Here is a 20,463-nt window from a genome sequence, read left to right as displayed (position 1 = left end):
ACTTGCTAGTGGGCGGCAGAGCTGGACTAGAATCAGATCAACTGACACCCAGCCAGGGCTGTTTCAAATCTGCTCCCTTGTGGGCACAGGGGTCAGGGTCCCAGAGCAGCCTGAGGCTGTGTGCCCGAGTCCAAAGAGCACGGGACCCAGAGGAGGCGCTGGGGTGGAGTCAGTCCTTCAGCTGCTACTTCCTGTCCCTGCAGCCTTGGGCACGTCACTGAACCTATCTAAGCTCTGGTTCCTCTTCAGTAAAACAGGGCAAAAAGATCTACTTGGCAGAATTTGTGCGATAATAAAATGTAAGACTGTGTAAAGTCCCTAGCACAGTACCGGTGCACAGTGGAGATTCTTAAATTGAACAACAGGCTCTGTTTTAAGCACTTTGAGGAATTTTCTCACCCCAATGCCCCTCTAGGTAGGCATCTGCAGAGTATCTTTAACAGTCTCCTTCCCACGCATTGTAAAAACCCTGGGATTTCATGCCCCATGTGCAAATCTGGCTGGGGTTTTGGTGTTTCCATTTCCTGCCCCATGGATTTAGTCCTAAGTTTTGCAATGTACTCACACACCAGTTCTTTTACCGCCACAATCCTAGCTCCTGGACATCAAACCTGGGTCCTCCCGCCCCAAAGCAGAGGAACATGGACAGGTGTGGCTGCCAGCCTCCAAGAGGGCCCACGATGATTCCCACCTCCTCATGTTCAGGAGGCCATCCTCTCCTACACTAAGGCTGACCTGTGTTCTGGGGTGTTCTGGGAATGACAGTGCGGAACTTCTGCAGCTAGGTTATAAAAATCCTACAGCTCTGTCTGTTCTCTCTCGATTCAATTGCTATAAGGGAGGCCAGCTGCCTTGCCAGGAGAACACTGGAGCAGCCCTCCAGAGAGGCCCTCGAGGGGAGGAACCAATGAGATCTGCCATCAGCCAGCACTAACGTGCAAGGTAAGCGAGTGAGTGGGCCACCTCGGAAGAAGCCCCCCCAGCCCCCATCAAATCTGGCTGACTGCAGCCCCCTCCAGCATCCTGGCTGCAGCCTCGTGAGACCTGAGCCACAAACATCAGGTAAGCTGCCCTCAATTCCTGGCCCACAGAAACTATGTGAGAGAATAAACGCAGGATATGGTTTTAAGCTGCTAAGCGTTTAGGATAATTTACCACTCAACAACAGATCGGTAATACAGAAAGTATATCCCTTTTTTTACATATGAAACAGCACTTAAGTGTGGACAGTTAAGAGTCTTGCCCAAAGTCACCTGAACAAGAGGAGAAGTTTAGATTAAACCCAGGTCTGTCTGATAGCAAAGTTCAACTCAACTCCCTACAAATGCTGACATTTCAATTTTAGTGGCAGTCAAGGGAAGCGACTAGAGCTAGACAGTCTTAATTCACTGCAAGGATGATGAAACTGTGAAGAGAAAAAGAATATGCAGAATGAGGAGGGCAGAGGGAGAAAACATCCCTAATGTTGAGTTGAGTTGGCTTTTGGCACTGAGTAGAAGGTTTTTGTGATGGGCTCACATGTTCCTCCTCCAAAGAATAACTGGCGTCGGGTGCGGGCAACGCAAAGAACCTAAGAGCACAGAATTCAATGGGAACAAGGCGGGGAGCAGTCTGGCAGGGAGAGGGGTGAAGGGAATTAAGATTCACTGAGTATCTGCTATTTGCCAGAGTCTTCACATCTCATTCGAACTTCCAGAAGTCCAATGAGTTAAGGATTTTTACTCTGCTTTGCAACAAGGAACTTATGCTCACAGTCACATATCAATAAGTAGTTTAATCTCATGCCTTCTGATTCCAGATCCTGGGCTCTTCCCACCATTCTAGTCTGCCTCTTGGGCACAATGAGCAACCAAGCTAGGTTTTGTGGTAAAAACAAAAACAAAAACAAAAACAAAAAAGCTGGTTCTTCCATTGCTGGCTGTAAGTTACACATAATCCTACCACATACCAAACTGCAAATAAACTGAAATGCAAATAAAACCTATTCATCCTAGATTATAAACCATAATTTCTGATATTAGAAGGAACTATACTCTCTACGCCACTTAACCACTGAGCCTCAAAATGAAACTGACTGAAGCACTAGGAGAAAACCATGAATATGTATGTACTTACCAAGGTGACTGGCACTCTCTGATCAGGTGCTACGCAAGAATCTGGTTTATACTGTTGTATTAAGCCTGTACCCAGCTCTTCCAGAAGCTGCCAAGATAAAAGAAATAGATTATCAGAGATGAGTATTAGAACCATAGAGGTAAAAAGCCACTTCAGTTTGGAGATGACCTCAAATCAAGGGGAAAAATAATTTCCAACTGATTTTCTTTCTTTTCTCAGTAACTCCTATCTCAGAGGCATTCTTTCCAAGAGCAAAATCACCAGGTATATATTGTTAATTTATTACCAAATCAATTCTTTTGGTGTATATGTAGAGCTGAAAATAGAGGAATGTATGGATACCACTTTCCTACTTGAAACCGCCTAAAGAAACAGAATTGATGGACATGTAGCAGAGGGAAAAATATAAAAGGAAGAGCTTTTTTTTTTTTTAATTGGGGTATAGTTGGTTTACAATGCTGTGTCAGTTTCCACTGTACAATGAAGGGAATCATCTATATGTATACATATATCCCCTCCCTCCTGGATACCCCTCCCACCCCCCACCCTCATCCTACCCGTCTAGGTCACCACAGAGCACCGAGCTGAGCTCCCTGAAGCACATAGCTTTTAATGAAAATTACCTTTGCTCCATGAAGCTGGACGGACGGATCTGCCTCCCCCAGGCACTTGTAAATCACCTCTCCAAGCTCCATCAAGTAGACCTGAGTCATTGAAAAGTAGCCCCTTGCCAGATGAGCCAACACCTGCAAAGAAAACAGGGGATTAACCTCAAGCCCTGAATACAGGACTGCAATATCCAGAAGTGCTTCAATATTTCAGAAGTCACTCACACTCAACAGGAGCTGAAATCTGACACTAATGAAATGAATAACAACCGTAATCTTTGACTAAAGTCAATTAAGTATATCATAAAATTTCATGGTGCTTTATAATCTGCAAAATGTGTTTCATTAGGATTATCAATATTATCACACTTAAGCCCGGGAACAATTTTTCAAGGTAGGTATTTGTTGAATATTTCAGCTGAAGAAACTAAGACTGAAACAGTTAAAGGTTAAAGACGTTTAAGGTTAAAGAGGTTAAAGGACATGTTTAATATTAACCAGATGCTTAGCAGACCCCAGGACCAAACCTGTGTCTTAGATCATATTTGAGTACAGAAAAAAAAACCACTTTAATCTAGGGTGGTTTTCTTCCTTCAAAGGAGCAAATATTTTGTTGTCTCTAAGCAGATATAAGACCAGAGAGAAGTTTACAGAAAATTAAACATTTATTTAACTTTCAGATGCAGAAATCAAAGATTAACCTTACAATTTCTTTCAGAATTATTATATAATCTATTATACCCACCTGTCATATAATACCTGAGGTGACGAAAATGGCTTGCAACAAAAAGGGATGAATCTGATATTTTACAACCAAGCCCCACTACCTACCCCCGAAAACAAAACAACAAAAAAAGCATTCACACCTAAAATGTGAATTCACACACAACTCTCACTAGCACCAATGACACACGGTTTGGTTTGACCTTATTTTTACAGACTTACTCCTCATGAAGTAATCACCCCATGAAGAAAGAATGATTACTTCCATTTCAGAGAGGAGGAAATGAAACCTCCTACCTGTAAGGCCTCCAATCGCAAGGGGAATGGCTCATAGACGCTTCCTCCTGCGGAGCCAGCATCACTACCTGAACAGGAATCTTCCTTGGGCAGAACAACAATGGAAATGCAAAGCCGAATAAGCCAGCAGGGCTCTGAAGACACCTTTGGCGAGCTAATTGCTGCTTCTTCCAGAAAGGGTCCTGAAGGGGCTTTCTTCCACCAATCAGGAGGACTGAGGTGAGGAGTGGCTGAACTGCTGTTGCTGAGTCCAGAAGAACAGGGCTGTTGTAAAAGGAGCTGGACTTCAGGTAAAGGTGCGTGAGTGGACACTATGGCTCCCAACAGAGTGAGACTGCACACACGAACATTAACATCTGTCAAAGGAAACAGTAAGAACCTATCACCACAGGAGCAGTTACCACAAGGATCATAATTATCCCTGCAAGCAATTAAGAATTATGGCTTCCTTGTTTAACTTGAATCTAATTAAACCACTAGACCTAACTTCTAGTTTATAGGAAACACACACGACAGAAGTGTAAGTTAACACCATAAAGAAAATATCCAAGAAATTGAGAGTATATGACACATGATGAGACAACTGGCTTGGACCCTTCCAAAATCAATACAAAAGAAAGAAAAAGGGCCACAGACTACTCTAGACTCAAACAGGCTAAAGTGAGGGGGCAGGACAAGATGGCACAGCAGGAAGATGTTGGGCTCTCTCCTCCTATGGACAGGAAAATTACAACTGCATATAGAGCAACTGTCTCTGAGAATGACCTGAAAACTAGCAGTGAAGATTTTCCACAACCAGGGATTTAAAAAAAAAAAAAAGCCACGCTGAGACAAGTAGGAGGGACAGAGGCATGGTCTGGCAGGGGCCTACACCCCCAGGGCTGTGGATCACAAGCAGGAGGGATTTCCCAGCCTCAGAGGTCCTCCTGAGGAGCAAGGGTTCTAAACCCCACATTGGGCTCCCCAGCCCAGGGATGTGCACCAGGAAGATGAACCACCATAATGCCTGGCTTTGAAAACCAGCAGGGCTTACATCTAAGAGAGAGCCAGAGGGCTGCAGACAATCGAGAATCCACTCTAAAAGGCTGTGCACAAAACTCACTCATTCCAGGTCCTGGCACACAGACAGCAGTCTGAAAAGTCACCTGGATCATATGTGAAGGAGATTCACTGACTAATATTAAGGCGTGTGCCTGAGAGGTACTGAGGAGATAGCAAGTGCCACTTTAAAAAAAGTTCTTTCTTTGTCTCCCTCTCTACCTAGGTGTGGCCAGGCACCAGTTTTTGTTTTTGTTTTTGTTTGTTTTTGTTTTTGCCACGCCACACAGCTTGCAGGATCTTAGTTCCCTGACCAGTGATCCAACCCAGGCCATAGCAGTGAAAGCACTGAGTCCTAACACTGGACTGCCAGGGAATTACCAGGCAGGCACAGTTCTGACTCTCCCCATCTAATTCAGTAGCATCACTCACCCCATCCTGTGTTCACCTGTGGATTCCACCCAGCTAGTAATAATCTAATGCAGTCCCCAGCAACAACCAGATGCACTGGGAACCAACCCCACCCACCAGCACACCTGCAGAAAGTGAGGCCCAGCCACAACAGAAGGGCACATGCAACCCACATAGGGGACACTCCTGGAGCACCTGGCTCTGGTGACCAGGGTAACCATACTGTTGGGCCTCACAGGACACCTTCTATACTTAGCCACTCTATCAAGAACAGGAAATGTAGCTGATCTACCTAATACATACAAACAAACAGGGGGTCAGGCAAAATGAGGAGACAAAGAAATATGTCCCAAATGAAAGAAAAGGACAAAACCTCAGAAAAAGAACTAAATGAAATGGAAATAAGCAATCTTCCAGATAAAGCATTCAAACTAATGGTCATAAAAATGCTCTCTGAACTCAAGAGAAGAATGGAAGAACACAGTGAGAACTTCCACAAAGAGACAGAAAATATAAAAAAGAGCCAATCAGAGCTAAACAAAACAGCAAAAATGAGGAATACGCTAAAGGAAACCAAATGCAGATTAGATGATACAGAAGAACAGATCAGTGATCCGGAAGACAGGCTAGTGAAAATCACCCAAATGGAACAGCAAAAAGAAAAAAGAAACAAGAAAAATGAGGATAGTTTAAGGGACCCCTGTGACAACATCAAGTGTACTAACATTCACATTATAGGGGTCCCAGAAGGAGAAGAGACAGGGAAAGGGACAGAAAATCTATTTGAAGAAATAATGGCTGAAAACTTTCCAAACCTGGCAAAGGAAACATACATGCAAGTCCAGGAAGCACAGAAGTCCCAAACAAGATGAACCTCAAAAGACTCACACCAAGACACATTGTAATTAAAGTCAGAAGTTAAACAGAGAATCTTAAAAGCAGCAAAAGAAAAACAACTCATTACATATGGAGGAGCCCCATAAGATGATCAGCTGACTTTTCAGCAGAAACTTTACATGCCAGAAGGGAGTGGCACAAGATATTCAAAGCACTGAAAGGGGGGGAAAACCTTACAACCAAGAATATTCTCTCTGGCAAGGCTCTCATTGAAGGAGAGATAAAGCACTTCCCAGACAAGCAAAAACTAAAGGAGTTCATCACCTCTAAACTAACCTTACAAGAAACGTTAAAGGGACCTCTTTAAACAGAAAACACAAGACCATAAGTAGAAATTAAAAAATTATGAAAAAAAAAATCTCACTGATAAAGGCAAAAAGGATCAACCTCCTATATAGGTAGTATGACTATTAAAGGACAAAACTAATAAAATCCTATATATCTATAATAATTAGTTGAGAGAGACAAAATAAAAAGATGTTAAAGAGGACATCAAAAACATAAAACACAGGGGTAGGGAGTAAATATGTAGTGCTTTTAGAATGTGCTCAAACTTAAGTGACCGTTAACTTAAAATACACTGCTGTATACCAGCTTGTTATATAATAACATCATGGTAACTATAAACCATAAAACAATACTAGATAAACTCAAAAAACAAAGAGAAAGGAATACAGTAAGTCCCCTACATACGAACCTTCAATTTGTGAACTTTCAAAGATGCAAACGTGTGTTCCATCAATGTCAGGTGTGAGTAAAATAGCAGCTTGCCCTCCATCTCTCATTGCTGGCGATCCTTCAGCTCTACCATCACCTACCTCCTCTCCCTCCTCCAGTCAGTAACTCTTGCCTGTTCACTCGATGCCAGCTCCTGTATGACAGCTATTGTACTGTACTACTGTACTTTTCAAAGTACTGCACTGTAAGATTAAAACATTTTCTTTATTTTTTGTGTTTGTTTTTTTATGTATTATCTATGTATTAATATTATAAACTTATTAGAGTACACTACTATATAGCTGACAATGTTAGTTGCGTAACTTGGCTAATTTTATTGGACTTACGAACAAATTGGACTTATGAACATGCTCTTGGAACGGAACTCATTCATATGTAGGGGACTTATTGTACAAACATAACACTCAACAAAGTCATTAAACACAGGGAAGAGAGCAGAGAAGAGGAAAGGAACACAGAAAAACAACAAAAATAACCAGAAAACAATTAACAAAAAGGCAATAAGTACACACCCATCAATAATTACTTTAAATAAAAATGGACTAAATGCTCCCATCAAAAGACATAAGGTGGCTGAATGGATAAAAAACAAGACCCACATATATGCTACTGACAAGAGATTCACTTCAGATCTAAAGACACACAGAAATTGAAAGTGAGAGAATGGAAAAAGATATTCCATGCAAATGTAAGTGAAAAGAAAGCTGGTGTAGTAATATTTGTATCAGACAAAAATAGACTTTAAGTCAAAGACTGTAACAAAAGACAAAGAAATGCATTATATAACAATAAAGAGATCAATCCAAGATTTAACACTTGTAAATGTCTGTGCACCCCACATAGGAAGAGCTAAATACATAAAGCAAATATTAACAGACACAAGAGGAAATACTGACAGTAATATAATTACAGTAAGGACTTTAACACCCCACATATATCAATGGATACATCATCCAGACAGAAAAACAATAAGGAAACACTGGACTTAAATGACACATTATATTATGCTGACTTCATAGATATATATACAGAGAGAACATTCTACCCCAAAACAGCAGGATACACATTCTTTTCAAGTGCACATGGAATATTCTCCAGGATAGATCACATGTTAGGCCACAAAACAAGTCTCAATACATTTAAGAAGACTAAAATCATATTAAGCATCTTTTCAGACTAAAATCCTATGAGACTGGAAATCAACTATAAGAATAAAAACTGGAACAAACACAAACAAGTAGAGTCTAAACAACATGCTACTAAACAACCAATAGGTCATTGAAAAAAATCAAAGAGGAAATAAAAAAATTCCTTGAGACAAATGAAAATAGAAACATAGTGTTTCAAAATCTATAGGGCACAACAAAGGCAGCTCTAAGAGGGAAGTTTGTAGCAATACAGGTCTACTTCAGGAAACAAGAAAAATCTGAAATGAACAATCTAACCTCATACCTACAGGAACCTAAAAAAGAAAAACAAAACTCAAAGGGGAAAATAAAGCTCAGAGTGGAAATAAATGAAATAGATACTAAAAAGAAAAAGATCAATGAAGCTAAAAGTTGGTTCTCTGAAAAGACAAACAGAATTGATAACTCTTCAGCCAGACTCATCAAAATAGAGACAGGGCCCAAATCAATAAAATCAGAAATGAAAGAGAAGATATAACCAACACCACAGAAATATAAAGGATCATTAGAGATTACTATAAAGAGTTATATGCCAACAAATTGGACAACCTAGAAATGGGTACATTTCTAAAAACATACCATCTTCCAAGACTGAATCAGAAAGAAATAGAAAATCTGAACAGACCAATTACAAGCAATGAAATCAAATCAGTAATCAAAAAAATTCCCCCAAAACAAAAGTCCAGGGCAGATGGCTTCACAGATGAATTCTACCAAACACTTAAAGAAGACTTAATATCAATCTTTCTCACACTATTCCAAAAAAATGAAGAGAATTCAATTTCCAAATTCATTCTACCAGGCCAGCATTACCCTGACAGCAAAACCAGACAAAGATGCTACAAAGAAGGAAAATTACAGGCCAATATCCCTGATGAACACAGATGCAAAAATTCTCAAAATGTTAGCAAACCAAAGTCAACAATACATTAAAAGGATCATCAATCATGATCAAACAGGATTTACCTCAGGGATGCAAGGATGGTTCAATATCTGGAAATCAATCAACCTGATATACTACATTAACAATAAGAAGAGTAGAAGTCATATATCATCTCAACAGATGCAGAAAAAGCTTCTGACAAAATTCAACATCCCTTCATGATAAAAACTCTCAGCAAAGTGAATATAGAGGGAACATACCTCAATATAATAAAGGCCATATATGACAAACCCACAGCTAACATACCACAGCTTTTCACAACAGTGAAAAGATGAAAGCATTTCCTCTTAGGTCAGGAACAAGACAAGGATGCCCACTCTTGCCACTTTTATTCAACACAGTATTGGAAGTCCTAGAGGCAGCAATCAGACAAGAAAAGGAAATAAAAGGCATCCAAATTGGAAAGGGAGAAGTAAAACTGTCACTGCAGATGATATGATAGTATATATAGAAAACCCTAAAGACTCTACCAAAAAACTATTAGAATTAATAAATGAATTCAGTAAAGCTGCATAAAATATATACAGAAATCTGTAGCATTTCAATCAATAACAACAATCAGAAAGAGAAATTAAGAAAGCAATGCCATTTACAATTGCATCAAAAAATAAAATACCAAAGAATAAATTTAACCAAGGAGGTGAAAGACCTGTATTCTGAAAACTATAAGACACTGATGAAAGAAATTGAAGACAACACAAATAAATGTAAAGATATACCATGCTTATGGACTGGAAGAATCAATATTGTTAAAATGTCCATACTACCCAAAGTAATCTACAGGTTCAATGCACTCACTATCAAAATATTCACAGCATTTTTCACAGAACTAGAGCCAATAATCCTAAAATTTGTAGGGAACCACAGAAGACCCCAAATAGCCAAAGCAATCTTGAGAAAAAAGAACAAAGCAGGAGATATCACATGCCCTGATTTCAAACTATACTACAATGCTGCAATAACCAAAATAGTGTGGTACTGGCACAAAAACAGACATAAAAATCAGTGGAACAGAACAGAGAGCTCAGAAATAAACCCACACTTACATGGTCAATTTATCTATGACAATGGTGGCAAAAATATGCAATGGAGAAGAGAAAACCTCTTCAATTAATGGTGTTGGGAAACCTGCAGGGCTACATGCAAAAGAGTGAAACTGGACCATTTTCTTGTATCACATACAAAAACAAATTCAAAATGGATTTAAGACTTAAATGTAAGACCTGAAACCATAAAACACCTAGAAGAAAACATAGGTAGTACACTCTTAGACGTCAGTCTTAGCATTATTTTTTTGGATTTGTCTCCTCAGGCGAGGGAAACAAAAGCAAAAATGAGTAAGTGGGATTACATCAAACTAATAAGCTTTCACACAGTGGAAGAAATCATCAATAAAGTGAAAAGGCAACCTACTGAATGGGAGAAGATATCTGCAAGTGATATAGCCATGCAAATATATATATTTCTTAATAAAGATATCATACAACTCAGTATCAAAAAAAAAAAAAAAAAAAACCCAAAACAAAAAAAACATACAATCCCATTAAAAATGAGCAGAGAGCCTGAACAGCCATTTCTCCAAAGAAGAGACACAAATGGCCAAACACATGAGAAGATGCTCCACATTACTAATCATCACTAATCATCAGGAAAATTGTCAGGGAAATCAAAAGTACAATGAGATATCACCTCACACCTATCTAAACAGCTATCATCAGAAAGACAAGAAACAAGTGTTGGTAAGGATGTGAAGAAAAGGGAACCCTTGTGTACTGTTGGCAGGAATGTAAATTGGTGCAGCCACCATGGAAAACAGTATGGGGGTGCCTCAAAAATTAAAAACAGAACTACCATACGATCTAGCAATTCCACTTCTGGGTATTCACTGAAAGAAAACAAAAACACTAACTTGATATATGCACCCCAATGTTTACTGCAGCATTATTTACAATAGCCAAGATATGGAAACAACCTAAATGCCCAACCTAAGTGGATAAAAAAGATGTGGCACTGTATACAATGGAATATTACTCAGCCATAAAAAAAAATTAAATCTTGCCATTTGCAACAACATGGATGGAATTAGAGATTATTATGCTAAGTTAAATAAGGCAGACAAAGACAAATATTGCATAATCTCATTTATACATGGAATCTAAAAAACAAAACAAATGAACAAACAAAACAGAAACAGACTTACAAATAGAGAGCAAATTGGTGGTTGCCAGAGGAGGCTGGGGGATGCATGAAATAGGTGAAAGGGATTAAGAGGTTACAAACTTCCAGTTATAAAATAATTAAGTCACAGGGATATAATATACAACATAAGGAATCTAGTCAATAAAACTGGAATAATTTTGTATGGTGGCAGATGGCTAGTAGACTTACCGTGGTGATCATTCGTGATATATTTAAATATTGAATCATTAGGTTCACCTTAACATAATGCCAACTATACTTCAATTTTAAAAAAAAGAAAGAAAAATTAAAAAGGGCTAAAGTGACATAAAAACTAAATATAATGCATGGACCTTGAATGAACCAAGGGTTTTTTTAAAAAAAAAAAAAACCTATAAAAGACTTTTGGGGACACATGAGGAAATCTGAATGTGGAATAGATATTACACAAATATTACGGAATCAATGTAATTTTCTTAGGTGTGAGAATAGTATTGTATTTTTCAGGAGGTTGTCTTTATTTTTAAGAGACACATACTGTGGTATTTATGGTGAAATATGTCTATAATTTACCTTCAAATGGTTCAAGGGAAAGAAGGGTATATAAGTATGTACACTGTAGACCAAAACATGCATATGAACACACACTTACACATATATACACAGATACATGTACTGTACTGTACACTGATACTGGAGAGAGAGAGAGCGAATGTGACAATGTTAACTGTTAAGTCTAGGTAGAGAAAACAGATGCTCACTGTACAATAGTACAAATTTTCTGTGGGTCTGAGCATTTTAATAATAAAAGATTGCTGGAACAAAGTCAGATAGCTGAAAGGGACCTTTGAGACATGGTCCACTCCCCTCAGTATGCAGATGAAGAAAAGCTAGTGCAGTGGAATGAGCAGGGGACTGAGCCAGAAGACTTGGGTTGTCTTAATCTTACTTCTGCAACTAACATGATGAGCAATCTCAAGGCAAGATTTACCTTCCTGGGTCCCCTTTTACACACTGGTGAAAGGAATGAATTGGACTTAGTTTACATATCATTATCTCATTTAAGCCTCATAAAAAGCTTATGCAGTAGGCATAGATCTTCCTGTTAGAAGGAAATCAGGGTTCAGAGAAGGTCATGGCTACGTGATGGCAGAAATGGGAATGGGTTGCAGACTGACACTGGGTCCAGAACCTCTCTCACGATGTCACAAAAACATCCATGCCTCCTTCAAATTCTACAATTCTGACTAAAAACTCAGCAGAATGTGGTCTGATCCTGAAGCTTGCAAACAAAAGAAAACCAAATGTTCTGAAGACAAACACATATATATTATATGTGGGCATAAGTTAGGAGATAAGAAATAAGACTGTAGTTAGTGGAGATTTGAGGTTCTAATTTTATCTGAACTTCAGAGGAGATAATGTTAAAGAAGTTAGGTTTTATATTCCACTTCTTCTTTCCAAAAAGAGGATAATGTCTGTCTATTTGATTGTCCATCCATCCTCTACTTATATCTAAATGATATGAACTATTACTTACTAGAGCGGGACCCCTAGGATTTCGCTCAATGTTAATCCTACAGGGATACCCTGGTCACCGCACTGATGCATTGAAGAGGCATTAAACTTTACAGTTAATTCTCCAGGTCACTTCTTTCTGGTGGTGCCCACTGGGGCTTCAAGGGTCAAAAGTGGGGTTCTAGCAATAATTAATTCCCCCCAAAATTTGAGGAAAGGGACTTCCCTGGTGGCACAGTGGTTAAGAATCTGCCTGCCAATGCAGGGGACACAGGTTTGAGCCCTGGTCTGGGAAGATCCCACATGCCGCAGAGCAACTAAGCCCGTGCACCACAACTACTGAGCCTGCCCTCTTGAAGTCTGAGAGCCACATCTACTGAGCCCACACTCCACAACCACTGAAGCCCACGCACCTAGAGCCCGTGCTCCACAATAAGACAAGACACTGCAATGAGAAGCCTGTGCACCGCAACCAAGAGTAGCCCCTGCTCTCTGCAACTAGAGAAAGCCCGCACACAGCAACAAAGACCCAATGCAACTAATAAATAAATAAATAAAATGTCTAAAATAAAAAATTAGTAGAGATATCTTAGAGCTATAAAAATGCTCTGAATATTTTTTAAATGAATAATCTAGATCTGATTGATATAAAGAAGCAATCAGTTTCCAACTACCACCAACCTTTGTGGCGAATATAAGGCTTTATCTGGTTCCAGACTTTGGTCAGCAGGCTGAGTTTCAGACGGTTATAAGGTGAATTTGATACTAAGTTTGCAAGGCACTGCAAAACACAAAGAGAGCTCATCAGTGGGCCTGATATAGTCACAGCATAGAGACAAAACTTTAGAGCATTATATTAAAAAATAGGCCTTTGTACTTATTTAAAAATCAGTCCTTTCCTTTTTTTTGTTTTTTTTTGCTTTTTTTTTCTTCAGGGGGCAATAGTACTTGTATTCTTATTGGTACAACTTAATAGTAAAGATAAAAGTATTTTTAGTAAATCACTTATTTGGACATACAGAGATTGTAGGTATGATCAGACAAGTAGTAACAGACTTCCAAATAAGATATCTTTAATAAAATTACTATTTAGTTATATTCTTAAGTCAATTTACTTTTGGGCAATATAAACATCATACAAAATTAAAAGAGAGAAACTGCCTCTGCAACTTACCGATAACTTGGCACATTTACCTTAATTATCTGAGTAAGGGTCTGTGAGGATGATTCAGCCACCAAAGCTAACAAAAGACATCTGTGCAACTCTTTAATGCTAGAAGCGATCATTACAGAAAAGGGAGTAAAAGCCCTTCTGTGGTCACTGGTATCTTCAGCAACAGAAAGAAACTGCTTTGAGCCTTCCAAGATGGCAGATAAAACTTGCAGAGCACAGGCACGCGTCTGAAATTTCAGGATGATTCACATCAGTTAAAAATCAGGAGTCAAATCCCCTTCTTCCTATATATATTTTTTGTTTTCAAAGTATTTAGGATCATTTTAATTAGAATAAAGGCAATGTGATTATCTATCAGGTCCTAAAAGTAGCAGTGGACTAAGTCACTTGCACCTCCCACCCCCACACTTCAAAAAATCCAAGAAAACCTTAAATCCCATTGCTGTTAGGTTTTCTTACTGTAAGGAATAAGTCTAAGCTACACCATAGTATACAAACCTGAAATCACAAGCGTGAAAATAACTTAAAGATGAGAGGCCTACTATGGAAAACAGTTTGGAGGTTCCTTAAAAAACTAAAAATAGAACTACCATATGATCCAGTAATCCCACTCCTGGGCATATACCCAAAAAAAACCATAATCCGAAAAGAAACATGTACCATAATGTTTATTGCAGCACTATTTACAATAGCCAGGACATGGAAGCAACCTAAATACCCATCAACAAATGAATGGATAAAGAAGATGTGGCATATATATACAATGGAATATTACTCAGCTATAAAATGGAATGAGATAGAGCTATATGTAATGAGGTGGATAGACCTAGAGTCTGTCATTCAGAGTGAAGTAAGTCAGAAACAGAAAGACAGATACTGTATGCTAACTCATATATACGGAATCTAAAAATGGTACTGATGAACTCAGTGACAAGACAAGAACAAGGATGCAAATGCAGAGAATGGACTGGAGAACTCGAGATTTGGGGCGGGCGGGGGGTGAAGGGGAAGCTGACACAAAGTGAGAGAGTAGCATAGACATATATATACTACCAACTGTAAAATAGATAGCCAGTGGGAAGTTGCTCTATAACAAAGGGAGATCAACTCGAGGATGGATGATGCCTTAAGAGGACTGGGACAGGGAGGGTGGGGGGGGGAGTCGAGGGAGGGAATACGGGGACATGTGTATAAAAACAGATGATTGAACTTGGTGTACCCCCCCAAAAATAATAAATAAATAGAAATCTGGGGAAAAAAAAAGATGAGAGGTCTAGTTTTCTAAAGCATAAAGCCAAATGAAAAGAGAGAAGTAAACAGCCTATGGGGAGAAAAAAAACACATGCATCTAGAGCCTGTTTCATATTAAAGTTCCTGAGGACCTTTTGCTTTACATTCCAACCTAAAGCATCCACGAGCGTTCCATGTTAGTTAAACAGGATACTAGAAACTTTGTGCATACTCAGCTTGGCAGGCACCAATAGTGACCCAACTCTCAGAAACATTCTTAGGTACAGAAAATAACACTACCTGCAATAAGAGTCTTTGATACTATTATATAAAACTTTATGGATGGAAAGGAAAACGTGCACCTTTATCAATTGACTGCTGTATTTGTCAGGAATAGTGCCACTGCATTAAGATTTTCTTCATAAGGTTAAAAGATTACTTTTAATTGGTATTCTGATGATTCTGCAGTATTAAAAATCAGAGAAGAAAAAAAGAAAGGAAAAGAAAGCCAATTTAACCAAAATGGAATGTAGCCGATAAATGAAGGACTACTAATATGAAGTAATACTGTACCCTCTTTGCCCAGTTCACCCCAAAGTGCCAAGTAAGCCTTTCAGTCAGATTTTTAAAAAGCAAGGAATCAACATTACAACTCTAGGATCTAATCTATTTACTCAATATGAAGCATATCTGAGTTTGGTGTGAAAAAGGTTTTCCTGAAAATCTTCAACTGTTACCTCCAAATTACCAAGAAATAAATCATTTCTACATGTTTTTTGTAGAGTGGAATCATAAACAAAAAACTAAAGGTTTATTGCTTTCAGAACAAATTTGTAGTATAGCAGTATAAGTCTTTGGAATTAAGCATAATTGGTTGAGGAAGTTAGGAAGTTGACAATGTATTAGGAAAGTGTGTGTGTGTGTGTGTGTGTTAGAGAGAAAGAGAGAGACAACTTGCGCACAAGTCAGCTGATTCAAGAAGAACTTAGATGAGGTGCTAGTGAACCTTGTCTGTAAAGGGGCACTAGTACAAATTTTATATTTTAGACTTCGCAGGCCACAGAGTCTTTGTTGCAACCACTCAACTCTGTATAAAGAAATAAATGTGACTGTGTTCAAATAAAATTTTACTTATGGACAATGAAATCTGAATTTCATATAATTTTTACACATCACAAAATATTCTTTTCATTAAAAAAAAAAACCTGAAACTGTAAAAACCATTCTTAGCTCACAGGTCACAGAAAAACTGCTAGTGGGCCAGACTGGCCCATAGGCCATAGTCTGCCAACCTTCTGATTACACGGCTGGCTGGTCTTAACCAAAAAAGGCAGACGTTATGCTAAGCCTCCATTTCTTTAGAATGTAATTAAAAATTACAATTTCAATAGCTCACACACCAAATAAAATTAAAAGCCAAGTTGTAGAAAGAAAGAAACTAGTACTCAAAAGTAAGAACTTTTCAGCTCAATTAACTTTGGTACCCTAAGTGGGAAAAAGTATTCATGACTATCACAGATGAAAACAAAAGAATGTCACTGAAATTAGTTACTTCTTTTACCACTGAGGTATAAAATCTATATGGAAACATGATACTATACTGAATTTTACTTCTCATAGTGCTGATTTACTTCCTTTAAACACTGTTTAATATATCTTTGCTGTTACAAAAATGTTATTCATGACACTGAATCACGTTCAAGTTCTGTTTCATTTATTCTTATATCAATATTTAATAGTTTACCATTCATTTTAATCAGCACCTCCAGCAGAAAGTACTGATGTACAAGCAAACCATAAGAGGTACAGCTCTCCAGAGAGCTTTTTGTTAAGTTTTTATTGTTTGAATATTTACAATGGTGGATGAAAGGCTTTTTAATCTTATAAATATCAGTGTGCTCAGTTTCACTAGTGGGTAGTTTTAACTCCTTGGGCACGAAGGCTTGTTCAAAGGTAATGAAACAAGAAAGCACTTTTCCTTTTTTGTTATTTAAGGACATAGTAGAAATTGTTGCTGAGGTAGCTCAGTCAATTCTCGTTTTTTCCTTCTTTATGTATGTTCAGTCTCAGCATACTTCCAGGAGAGTGATGACGCAGTCAGTGCTGGGAATGGCTACCACTGAGGCTTCAATGCAGGGCACCTGGCTGTGCTTGTCTGGCTTTGTCAAGTCCTGATTATTCTTCACATGTGTTCAGGGTTAATTTCATTTGATCAAACAAACCCCCATAGTTGGGTGCCTTTTAGGTGGAGGTATGTGAATACTGTGTCAAGGTCTCTAGATTTAGAGATATCCAAGCAAAAGTCACCTGTTCTTTAATTGGCCATAAGAGAGGAAACCTGATTATCTACCAGTTAAAAGTTTCAACTCTTTATTCTCTTTCCTAGTTATGCTATCTATTATTTAGATTTTGATTTGTTTCCACATTTCATAGCTCTCTAAAAGAGAAACAAATAATCATCATGGAATTTTAAAATCAGGATAATTCTCAAGCTACCAAGAGGAAGGTCTGCCCTACTGTTTGTCCCTTAGATCAAGTCTTGTTGATATACATACATAATCTACTTTGGTAACACCTGAGAAAATCATATAGAAGAAATTCTTAAATTAGTCATATTACTATTACTAGAAGTAGTATTAGTATTATTTTAATTGGTCATATTATTATACTGATTGCTCTGTGCTGCCTAAATGCATAGGGTATGCTTTCTGAAGCACATTTCCAGCATGCAAACATGTGACAATTTCCCAAGTATCAGTACACTGCCAAATCCTAGAGGAAATTTCTAAGCTTTCTCCTTCTCAATGAACCATTCTAGCATCTTATATATTCCAGTTTCCTGAAAGTAATCCCTGTCATTGTTGGTATTCTGAATGGAGTAGTCCAATCACATTTCCTTCTGTCCATTTCTCTCTGGATAATTTCTCAGTATATCAGTGACAACTGTGCTTCCAATTGAATCTACCACGTCATATCAGAGACGCCATGAACTCAAAACCATCATCACTGTGCACTTCAAGGAAAAGAGACTATTTTTGTCACCACGTTTCATCCTGGCTAAGAGAAACTTCAGTCTATACTATCCAGCTCTCTCCTCAATAAACACCTGAGATGACCACTCAGCTTTTACACATGGCTGTGCCTTTTAACCTAGCTCTGACAATCCAGAATGCTGTTCCATTCCAATGACATGAACTAGTACTCTTTTTTTGTTTTGGGCCGCTTCTTGTGGCATGTGGGGTCTTAGTTTCCCATCCAAGGATCGAACCCGCACCTCCTGCAGTTGAAGCGCAGGGTCTTAACCACTGGACCGCCAGGGAAGTCCATGAAATAGTATTTTTAATTTTTGCACATAACTTTCTAGAAGTCTTTCTAAAAATCCTCTCTCACTGACATCATCTACCAAAACACTTTTTTCTAGCATGGGTGTTGGTTCACAATTAATGACACTATGGACAGTTTGCAGTGGGGTGCTTTAAGGCCTGTTGTGGACAATTATCACAATACTTATTTACACAAGGACCACTTTGCAATAAGTAAAATTTTTCATGGCAAAGTCAAATGTAAACATTTGAAAAATATAAAGATGTAAACATCATGAAAATTATTTCAATCTACTTTTACCTCCATCTCCTTGGCTACCTATGGCAGCTCCCCTCAGCTGGATGGTCTTCAAAAATATAAATACATACATAGATACATTTTCAACCTTCATAGCAGTTTTCCTTCCAATGACTAGAATGGCCTCATTACTTAATTATTTGCTACCACCATTTTTCAGGTTCTCATTTGCTAATGATTCAGTCAATCTGAAAAATTTCTACTGGTTTAACTATTTCGTATACTGGGTATCTGAAATACCGTACAAGGCCTTTTCTGTGTGCATAACTGAAGCTAGCTTATTTTTCTTCACCCTGTCCGAGTGTTGAAGGGTCACTCAGAAGTTTTCTTATGTAGTAATTAGCTAGTCAGGGAGAGGGTCAGAGGGAGTGCCAACGTATTACGGATTGCTAGCCCTCTTTCCTTTCAGGGAAAAATCCTAACAGAAAAGAAATAATACCACTGGCCTATCTAAAACTATTCATTTTGAGAGGGTAGGTTAATTACCCGAGGACACCAAATGCCATTTAGCATGACTTTTTAATGTTCATTATTGTGAGGGGAATCTAAATAGCAGACTGTTTTCCTTATTTGGGTAAAAAGCTAATTTCTGGAAAAGAACTAACATATCCAAGAAGAGGCAAATATCTGATCAGCCATAGTTATCTTGCTAGCTACCCCTGACTGCCAAGTTATTTTTTCTTCTTTTCTAAAAATAAGTTTTTCTCATTAAACTAAGTATTACTATTTATTACATGATTTGAAAATTACAGAAAAGTTGAAGGAAAAAACCCACTATTGGGATCATATAGTTCTATATCCTATACTTTCATAAAACATCATCAACATTTCCCTAAGCCTTACACATCTTTCATAACCACTGTATACCATGATATTCCAGTGAGTATTTAAGCCATTTTTAATTTTTTTCTATTATAAATACCATTGCAATCAACATTTTCATAAGAGAGAGAGAAGTGCAGCTGCTTCAGCGCAGCTCAAAGAGGACACAAGCAATAACTCAGTGTGCTCATGCTTCAGGTAAACCCTGGGGCAGGAGGTGACCTCAGTGCGATCTCCCTCGGCCTGACATTCACATAAGTCCATTTCCTATCCTCCTGCCCATCTAGTGGTTCTCAAGTCAGGACCTGAGTTGGTATTAATAAGAGCCTTGTTCAGGTAAGATCAGATGGGGCACAGAAAACAACAAAGTTTTTCTTCCTAGTTACAACACTTAGAATTTAAATGCTCTTACCTTTGGAGAAGGATCTTTTAATGTAAGAGTCATCAAGGATACAGACTGTGGGCTTCCAAGCTCAGGGGTATCAGGAACAAAGGCTGACCAGTAGCCATAAAGAACTTTTTTTTCTATTGATTTTATAGTAGAAAGAAAACAAGCTAATGCTCCTTGGCGAACTTTGGCTTGGTAAGACCTTTGATAACCAAAAGAAGGAAAAAAAAAATCTTTTGTTTTTAAAAACATAAGCATGAAATGCTATTTATTCCAGCCAACTCAAATGATACAGTGAGACATGCAACGTTCTAAATAAAGCTGAAAGATGCCAACATATTTTTCAAATTATTTCAAAATGTGATCAAAACACATTAAAGCAATCTGTTTACCTAACAAGTTAATAAAGTCAACAATTAAAAAAACAGAACCAGATAGAGAATAAGAGGGCAACATTTTGATATTGGGAAAGTAGTATTAAATATGAGGTACAGAAGAGTATCCATTCATCCAACAGGTATGTACTGAGAACCCTTATGTATCTGCCAGGCACTGTGCTGAGGCTGGCGGACAAA

At 38.3% G+C, this 20,463-nt stretch overlaps 1 protein-coding gene across 3 annotated transcripts in view; it reads right to left on the bottom strand.

Moving 5' to 3' along the window:
• HEATR6 (HEAT repeat containing 6) overlaps positions 1–20,463 on the bottom strand; it is a 40,212-nt gene that overhangs the window by 7,097 nt on the left and 12,652 nt on the right. For all 3 annotated transcript variants that reach the window (XM_057714891.1, XM_057714892.1, XM_057714893.1), the window contains exons 9-14: positions 19,913–20,090; positions 13,848–14,054; positions 13,335–13,434; positions 3,744–4,099; positions 2,739–2,861; positions 2,116–2,202 (exon numbers count right to left, since the gene is read on the bottom strand). In XM_057714891.1, coding sequence (XP_057570874.1) covers positions 2,116–2,202; positions 2,739–2,861; positions 3,744–4,099; positions 13,335–13,434; positions 13,848–14,054; positions 19,913–20,090 — 1,051 coding nt within the window. The remainder of the gene's footprint in view (positions 1–2,115; positions 2,203–2,738; positions 2,862–3,743; positions 4,100–13,334; positions 13,435–13,847; positions 14,055–19,912; positions 20,091–20,463) is intronic.

Source organism: Hippopotamus amphibius, chromosome 17 (genome assembly GCF_030028045.1).
Source record: "Hippopotamus amphibius kiboko isolate mHipAmp2 chromosome 17, mHipAmp2.hap2, whole genome shotgun sequence".
Lineage (NCBI taxonomy): Eukaryota > Metazoa > Chordata > Mammalia > Artiodactyla > Hippopotamidae > Hippopotamus > Hippopotamus amphibius.
This window is presented reverse-complemented; position numbering and strand designations above follow the sequence as displayed.